The 9,498-nt window shown below is 33.6% G+C and overlaps 2 protein-coding genes across 2 annotated transcripts; both read left to right on the forward strand.

Moving 5' to 3' along the window:
* Positions 1 to 14: 14 nt before the first annotated feature.
* Positions 15 to 4,087, forward strand: LOC110617210 (pentatricopeptide repeat-containing protein At3g20730). Its single transcript, XM_021759853.2, has 4 exons — positions 15 to 974; positions 1,464 to 2,871; positions 2,994 to 3,412; positions 3,499 to 4,087. The coding sequence occupies exons 1-2, from the start codon at positions 224 to 226 to the stop codon at positions 2,555 to 2,557; spliced, it is 1,845 nt and encodes a 614-aa protein (XP_021615545.1). The 5' UTR covers positions 15 to 223; the 3' UTR covers positions 2,558 to 2,871; positions 2,994 to 3,412; positions 3,499 to 4,087.
* Positions 4,088 to 6,926: 2,839 nt separating this feature from the next.
* Positions 6,927 to 9,498, forward strand: LOC110618172 (probable terpene synthase 6). The gene is made up of 7 exons (XM_021761255.2): positions 6,927 to 7,060; positions 7,174 to 7,468; positions 7,584 to 7,956; positions 8,034 to 8,252; positions 8,354 to 8,492; positions 8,591 to 8,839; positions 8,930 to 9,498. The coding sequence occupies exons 1-7, from the start codon at positions 6,959 to 6,961 to the stop codon at positions 9,236 to 9,238; spliced, it is 1,686 nt and encodes a 561-aa protein (XP_021616947.1). The 5' UTR covers positions 6,927 to 6,958; the 3' UTR covers positions 9,239 to 9,498.

Genomic DNA, 9,498 nt, shown 5'->3' on the forward strand with positions numbered 1-9,498 from the left:
AAAATGCAAAATTTACTAATTTGGTATTGTACAGTGGACACCGTAGGGATTGGGGCGAGATGATTAGCAATTTCGTCGAAGTCAAACGAGTTAATGGAAACCAATTGGGATGAATGGCTGCAATCTATGCATTGCAACACTCTCAAATAAGGCAGAGAGCTGGCGCCACTGAATAATCCGTCGGACAAAGGGAGTTCCTTTCCCTCCAGAAAATCTCTGCGAGATGACAATTAACCAGATCATGAGAGGTGTTCTCCTGACAACGAGTAAATACAACGGGTTCCATCTCACTTTATTGAAACAACACGTCCATTCACTAGGCAACCCAGCAACGCTATCAGAAACTGGAAACCTCAAACTCATCAGACTAACTCACTTGGACTACTCAGAGTGTATGAGCATCTTGCGATGCTGCACCGAAATGAAAGACTTAAAACGAGGTCTTTTGGTCCACAGCCACATAATAAGAAATGGGTTAGATTCAAATGTCAGCTTAAGCACCAAATTGGTTGTTTTTTATGTAAAACTGGGTGATACTGTCACTGCTCGCAAGGTTTTTGATAGAATGCCTGAAAGAACTGTGGTGTCATGGACAGCTCAAATTTCTGGGTATACACAAAATGGGTATTACCAAGACGCATTGTTAATATTTTCAGAAATGAGTCGAGCGGGTGTTAGGGCAAATCAATTCACTTATGGGAGCGTTTTGAGGGCGTCTACTGGTTTGAGGTGTTTGTATAGAGGGATGCAAATACAAGGGTGCATCCAGAAAAGTAGGTTCCTAGGTAACTTGTTTGTGCAAAGTGCATTGGTTGATCTGCATTCCAAGTGCGGCAACATGGAGGATGCTTGCTACTTATTTGGAACAATGGCTGAGAGGGATGTGGTTTCCTGGAACGCAATGATTGGTGGTTATGCTGTTCATGGTTTGGCAGATGATTCATTTCGGATGTTTCGTGCAATGATGGGAGAAGGTATGGATTTCTTCTTCATCTTCTTTTATTTCTCTCGAGCGCGGACCTTTTTGTATTTGATACTTTCGAATTTGTCTCTTCTTGCCCTATATTTTTTGAGACAGGTTTTTCTTTGCCTATCATATTCGTATATTTCTTATTAGGCGCGTCTGATAGGCACTGCAGCCACTTCTTGAAATGGTTAATATTTATCAAGTGGTTTTAGATACAAAATTTCGGTTTTTTTGGTATAAATAAGAAATTGCTAAATGGAGAAAGGCAGAGTCTATTGGGAAGAGGATAATGTACTGATGAAGTGTGGCTCCTTTTTAACAGAATTTTGATGGCATGCCTTTTCCTTAGTTTTTCTTTTGCTTCCTTTTTTAAGAATGCTCCTTTTTTTTAATAATGATGTGTGGAAAATTTTCTTGTAATCTTGCTATTTTTGTTGTGTGTGTGTGTATATATTCAGCTTTCTCTAGTCTTTTTGATATACTAAAGTTTAAATAGGTGTAATCCCTGATTGTTTCACCATGGGGAGTGTTTTAAAGGCATCCAGTAGGGCTAATGACCTGATCAAAGTCTGGCAAATTCATGGAATTATCATCCAACTCGGGCTTGGATCACATGTTGATTTGAATGGGTCATTAATTGATGCGTATTCAAAATGTGAAAGCATAGAAAGTGCTTATGATTTATACAAGAACATGGTAAAGAAAGATGTAATATCTTTTACTGCCCTCACGACTGGATATGCACTCAGCAGTAGCTATAGCTGGAAGGCCCTGTATCTTTTCAAGGAAATACAGCTGATACACATGCAGATAGATGATGTTACCTTCTGTGCCATGCTTAATATATGTGCCAACTCAGCATGCCTGATCATGGGAAGACAAATTCATGCGTTTGCTTTAAAATATAAACGTAGTTATGATGTGGCCACAGGCAATGCTCTGGTTGATATGTATGCAAAATCCGGAGAAATTGAGGATGCTACTTATGCTTTTTATGAGATGGAGGAGAAAAATGTGATTTCATGGACTTCATTGATTACTGGCTATGGGAAGCATGGATATGGACATGAAGCAATTGCTCTGTACAAGAAGATGGAATATGAAGGTTTGAATCCAAATGATATTACATTCTTGTCTCTTCTCTTTGCTTGCAGTCATTCAGGATTGACTGATGAAGGATGGGAATGCTTCCATAATATGATTAACAAATATCATATCCTGCCACGAGATGAGCATTTTTCTTGCTTGATTGATCTTTTTGCACGTGGAGGGCATTTGGAAGCAGCCTATAATATGATATGCAAGATGAATATTAAACCTAATGCATCGTTATGGGGTGCCATTCTAGGAGCATGCAGCATTTATGGCAGTATGTCTCTTGGAGAAGCAGCAGCCACACACCTTTTCAATATGGATCCAGAAAATTCTGCAAATTATGTTGCGTTAGCAGGCATATATGCTGCAGTTGGTGCATGGGACAATGTTTGGAAGATGAGAAACTTAATGGAAGAGAGAAATTTGAAAAAGAATCCTGGATACAGTTATATACATTCCATGAAAAAGAACACTGTACTTTTACAGCCAGCTTGATGATGCTGGTTTATTTGTTTGGCCCCTCATTTGAGAGATTGGAAGGTTTATGTCACAGAGTTGGACGCTCTTGTCGTAAGCTGATTCTAAAAATGGTGGGAAAAATGGTTCTTAGATTGAGTATGTCAACTGGTGTTAACGCTTCTGGTCATCTCAACATTCAGGTACTGAGGTACATTCCTTCTTTTGACTTTGTGCTGCTTTTGGGGATAGTATGTCCAGGATGAACGGATGACTGTTCCTCAGTGACTTTCACTGGTAATGTCATTTGCCTCCGGTGGAGCTTCATGCCCTACTTATGCTACATATTTCAGGTAACTGGAAATTTTGGTCGTTATATTGTCCTCAATCTGTTAAATATATGCTTAAAGGCCCTTTGTGTTGGTTGCTGAAGCATTTTACAGCCGAGGTTTTTTTTATCTTTTGCATCATACAGAGACTACTGGAGGCAGCTACAGAAATTTGTACACTGGAGCTTCTTAGTTCAAGAATTTTGCAATTGTTCCAATCAATCAGAGAAGAGGAGGAATCGAATACCATGAAGTCTTTTCTATCATTTCAAGAGCAGCCTTTGGCAAGAAATGCAAAGACCAACAAGCATTCACATCACTTGCTAAAGAAGCCCTTAAGATGATAGAAGGCTTTTACAGTTGCAGAGTTTTTCCCCTCTGTTAAATTGCTTTGTGTGATTAAGGGGATAAATTGCATAATAATGTGGTTATGGTGGTGGAAAACATAATCAATGAACATAGAACTAGAGGGCAATAGCAAAGACCAATGGTGATAAGGGTGAAGCTGAGTGGGATATCTTGTTCATACTCTGCTGAATCTTGAGGACTTGGCGCAATTCTCCTGGTTAGTATTACCTTTCACGAATTGATAAGTTGTTTACTTTAAAAACATAGCTTGTTTTACTGAAGGTGATAATTATCCTGTTCAAGGATAATACGTTTGCCGTGGTAGAATGGGCAGTATCAGAACTGATAAAGAAAAAAACCAGGAGGGATGAAGAAAACACGAGAAGAAGTCATGCAAGTTCTTGCTAGAAAAATAAATGTTGGGGAAACAGGGCTTGAAGAATTGAAGTACTTGAAGGCAGTGATCGAAGAAACTCTGAGACAACACCCCTCAGGTCCTTTGCTAGCTCCCAGAGAAAATAGCGCAAGTCAATGGATACGATATATGCCCATTAAGACTGAAGTCACTGTGAATGCATGGGCGCTCGAATGTTGGAAGGGATCCAGATTATTGTGATGATGCCGAGAAGTTTTATCCATAGATATTTTTGGACTATGGAATTGTGAACTTTACACATGGGGCTGTGAGGAGAATATATGTCCAGGTCTGTCTTTTGTTATGGCCAATCTGGTGCTTCTAATTGCACTGTTTTGCACAATTTTGATTGGGAAGTTTTCGACGATTCTAAGAAAGAAAATTTTACTCATGGACCTAAAACACAAGTAAGCGGGTAATATTTAATTTATTCAATGGAGGGATCCACTTTCTTGGGTTCATATTAGATGTAATTATTTAATGTATTGGCTGTGAAATGTCTAAATTGGACCACTTCATGGCGTTACCTTTTGTGTGTGTATGTGCCAAATGCGTCATCATATGCATTTAATATTTATAATGTGCCGTTGCACTAATAGGTGATCTATTAAACGCCTATGCTTTTAAAAAAAGCCTGTGGCAGCATAAATCGTGATGGCACACACGTGTTCTTTATTCCAAGTGGGTGGGAATGAAAATCAGGTGTTGTATATTCTCAGCTACTTGGGCAACCTGGTTGATAGATTGTTGACCTTCTTTTTACCATCCTTAGGCTGCAAAGGGAGCTTTTTAGCTTCAATTGTTTCCCCCACTTAGTTTCCCGTATCTTCTTCTACTTCAGTCTGTACGACACTTTCTGGCTTGCTAACTTCAAAAAATTGTTTCTAATTTTCAACAACAGTTTCCTTTTCCTTTTTCTTTTTTCTTTCTATATTATGTTTCTTATGAGTAACCACTAATAAAGAACAAGTAATGGAATAGACAGGAAAATGTGATAAATAATAGGCCATAAAAAAAGAGATGCAGTTGCAGATTTAGTGGACTAACCACTAATTAATAAAGAATCATGCAAGCAATAACTACTGAAATAAATAAAAAGGATGCAAATTTAGTGGACTAACCACTAATTAATAAAGAATCATGCAAGCAATAACTACTGAAATAAATAAAAAGGATGCAAATTTAGTGGACTAACCACTAATAAAGAATCATGTAAGTTAAAAACATGCAATAAAAGATTAATTAATTGGAGTAGTTTGAACAACAAGTGGAATAAAAGAAAGGAAATTGTGATAAATAATAGAAAAAGGAGAGTTAATTTGACAAAAGGGACTAGTTGAAAACAGTAAGAACAATCACTGGAATAAAAGAAAATCAAATATGATAAATAACAGAAAAGGATCCCTGCAACTAAGATTTTTGGTTTCAAAAGCAAGTTTTTTTATTTTAAAAATACTTCCAAGAGAATAATGAAAAATAATGACAAAGACGGCGGGTTTTTGCACGTTTTCTCTAGAAAAAATAATAAAAAACAACAAATTTATGTTTCCAAATGTGACCTAAATTATTGTATGCTCATAAGGATAAATTGTGAATCACGTGATTCACCCGCATGTTAGAGATAAATTTATTAAATTATTGATAGATTACTTTTTTTTTCTTAAATTTTATTTTAATATTTTTCTTTATCTTACTTAATTATTGAGTTTTTATTTAAGGATTTTTATTTTTTCGAAATAGATGACTGAAAATTGAGAGGGTAAAATATGAGATCTTTTAAATTTATTCAGATGGACTTTACCGTCCAACTAAATCTGTGAGTGTTTTATTTAAAAATTATTTAAATAACATATTATTTGATTAAAAAAATAAACTAACGGATTGCTAAATTAAATTAAATAAAAAAATACTTCAAGTTTCTTTTAACAATTAAAGCATACTTAAAAGTATGTTGGCAATAATATTTTAACTTTGAATAGGTGAAGCATTAAAGTCTAATAATTAAATACAATGTGAAAGTGAAAAATCTAGAATCAAGGTTTTATGCCTGCAAAATTAAATAAATGGAAAGAAACGTTGCTCTTTACTCTCTTTTATATATATATATATATATTTATTTTTAATTAAATATTTAATTGTATCCATTGTAAAATTTAAAAAAAAATGCCTCAAATATGTTGCAGCCAGGATGGAGGTACGGTGGGTAAGGGCATGGTCCCTCAAAAATTATAAATCATTTAGGGATATTTAATTAATTTTATATATAACAGAAAAATTATTAAATTTTTATATATTTAAAAAAATTATTAATTAGTCTTTATTCTAAAATTACTCAATTAAAATATTTTTTACTTTATAAAATTAAAATTTTTTTAATTTTTCTATCAAATAAATCTTTTTCCACTTTCCATATTATTTAGTTCATTTAATTTTAATTATTTATTTTATTTTATATTTCATATTTTTTATTTTTAAAATTTCAACTCCATAATTTAATTTTATATACTATTTTTATTATTAAAAAACAATTATCTCACTTAATTAATTTTTAATCTTTTTATATAATTAAAATTATTTGTTAAACTATCTAAATTTAAATAAATAAATTTTAAATTTTTATAAATAAAAGTGTTTTATGATTAATTTTTTATTAATTAATGAATTTTATGGACTATTTAAATTTAAAAAAATAATTTAATTTTAAAAATATAAATTTAATGAATAATAGGTTAGATAATTTAAATTTAAAAATACTTAAATATAAATCAAGTATTATTTTTTTTATAGATAATAGGTTAGATTATTTAAATTTAAAAGAATAAATGAAAATATTGTTTCTATAATTAATAGGGTAGATTAATTTATAAAAATAAAATTTATAATAAATATTATATCAAATTAGTATGTTATTTTAATCTTATTATTTTTATGGATTTGAATGTTAAAGATTTTTTTTATAATAAATACTATTAAAAAATCTTTAATAAATATTATTAAAAGTAGATTTTATAATAGAATAAGAGATTCATCGATTAATTATTAATTTATATCGAAAGAAAATATATTTCTAAAGTGATTATTAATATATTTTAATTAATAAAAAAATTAAATAAATTATAATTTAATTATAATATTTTATTATTTTTTATAGATTTTTAAAATATATATTTATTTTGTATATTTTATTTTTATTAATTATTTATTAAAATCTGACCTTAAACAAATTTACTGAATCCATGACTGGTTGGCGCCGAAGTTTTTCTCTCTCTATATAAACCCTTTAATTTCTTAACATAAGAAGCAAGCTATTGCTACTTTTCTCCTCCATTTCCTTCGAGCTGGCAAGCAATGGAAGTGCAACGCCCCAGCACTGACCAAAACATTATTGGCTCGGTTTTCTCTCCTTCTCCGTGGCGTTATTACAACTTTTCTTTTCCCTCATCGGACTCGGTAAGCAATTCTCTTTGCCTTGTGATGCTGTAATATAATAATAAAAAGAATATATGCATCTTAATTAGTTCATTCACTTTACTTAGCCTCAAATTTACATGAATTTTTACCAGATGCCCAAACCACTTACTCAGGAATATGAATCATGCACTAGACGCGTGGAAATGCTCAAAGAGAAGGTTAAAGAAATGCTGATGGTAGATGCAAGTGATCCCATCAACAGTATTGAATTAATCAATTTATTATGTCGTCTTGGTCTATCTTATCATTTTGAGAGCGAAATTGAACAACAATTAACTCATATGTTTAATCACCTTCCTCAACTCTTTGATGATAATGATTATGATCTCTACACAACAGCTCTCTTTTTTCAAGTCTTGAGACAACATGGATTTAAAATGACTTGTGGTAAGCTCAACATGACAATCTTTAAATGATAGCTTGCTCTGAGCTCCTCTGAACTCTAAAAAAGCGGTCATTATATTTCCATTAAATTATGATATGAGAAATTATTATGATATAGATGTGTTCAAGAAATTCAAAGGCAGCAATGGAGAGTTCAAGAAAAGCATCATAAGCGATGTGAGAGGCATTCTTAGCTTGTACGAAGCAAGTTTTATGAGTGTTCATGGAGAAGATATTCTTGATGAAGCTCTTGAGTTTACAAGGTCACACCTGAATTCGTTGGCTATGCAATCAAGCCCTCACTGTGCTGAACGCATAAAGAATGCTCTGATCCTTCCGTATCACAAAGGTATACCAAGAGTAGAGGCTAGGCAATACATCTCTTTCTATGAAAAAGATGAGTCTCGAAATGATACCCTACTCGAATTTGCAAAAGTAGATTTCAATAGAGTGCAATTATTGCACAGGGAAGAGCTCAAGGAGATAGCCAGGTAAACTTTGATTTTGAGAGCTGGGAGGGATAGAGAAATAAGTTGTTTTTAATTACAATACTATATTAATTTTTCAGGTGGTGGAAAGAGTTGAATCTTGCAGAGAAACTTCCCTATGCGAGAGACAGAATTGTGGAGCTCTATTTCTGGGCATGTTCCAATCATTTCGAGCCTCATCTTGCTCTTTCAAGGATGATGACGGCCAAGTATTTGAAAATGGTATCACTGGCTGATGACACATACGATGCATATGCTACATTAAATGAAGTCCATGCCTTCACTGAAGCTTTCGACAGGTTTGCTGTCCTTTTCTTGCACTCACAGTCACATAGATGTGAGCTCTTCCAATAAAATTAATGAGAAGTGAGTTCAAAAAAAAAAAAAAACTGTGATTCAGGTGCAGTATTGATGCTGCTGATGAACTGCCAGATTACATGAAAATTTTATACAAGGAATTATTGAATCTTATTGAGGAAACAGAGAATATTACGAGCAAGGAAGGAAGATCCTTTTGTGCCTATTACGTGAAGGAAGAAGTAAGATTTGTCTATATTCTTGACATATTCAACTTAATCAATAATTTTCTTTGGGTTGGCCGGTATTAATGAATTTTTACTGCAAATTAATTCATTAGTTTAAAAAATTGTTGAGATCCTACCGCGTTGAGGCTCAGTGGTTTAATGATGGTTACGTGCCGTCGTTGGATGTTTATCTGCCAAATGGTTATGAGTCAAGCAGCTACGGCGTGGCCGCGGCAGCTGGCTTTGTTGGCATGGAAAAGATCGTAGGGATCAAGGAATATGAGTGGCTTCGAAGTAACCCGAAAATTCTCAAAGCTGCCAAGGTAATTGGGCGTCTTTTGAACGACGTAGTATCTCACCAGGTATACCCAGATGCGTAGATTTTTCAAAATGTCATTCTATATTATATGGTATCAATGAGTTTTAACTACCAGCTGCATGAAAATATTTAGGAGGAACAAAAGAGAGGGGATACTGCTTCAGCGGTAGAGTGCTACATGAAAGAACATGATGTTTCAGAGAAGAAAGCTGTGGAAGAGATTCTGAAAATGTGTGCAAATGCATGGAAAGACATCAACGAAGAATGCATGAGGCCGACTGATCTTCCGAGGCCTATTCTCCAATTCTTTGTTGACCTAGCTCGAGTGTCAGAGGTTGTTTACAGGTTCGATGATTCCTACACCAACCCATCTGGTCTGAAAGATAAAATTACAGCATTGTTTCTGGAGCCACTTCCTTTGCAAGACCAAGATAATATATAATACATTAATGAGCTTCGAGGGCGTTAAGTTTAAGCCATTATATGTTACCTCAAATCTATCAAAATTTGTACATCCAAGCTCCTAAGTTGAAGACGTGTGTAATTGTAGCCATAAGTAGAGGTTTTCAAATCTCATTAAATGCTTTGTGTGATTAAAAGGGTCAATCAAAAACATTGTGATCATACGATGTAATCCAAAACTTTAATATTAGATGCTCAATACACTCAGAACTAATAAAACATATCACCCCATTATTTATT

Source organism: Manihot esculenta, chromosome 6 (genome assembly GCF_001659605.2).
Source record: "Manihot esculenta cultivar AM560-2 chromosome 6, M.esculenta_v8, whole genome shotgun sequence".
In the NCBI taxonomy this organism is placed as follows: domain Eukaryota; kingdom Viridiplantae; phylum Streptophyta; class Magnoliopsida; order Malpighiales; family Euphorbiaceae; genus Manihot; species Manihot esculenta.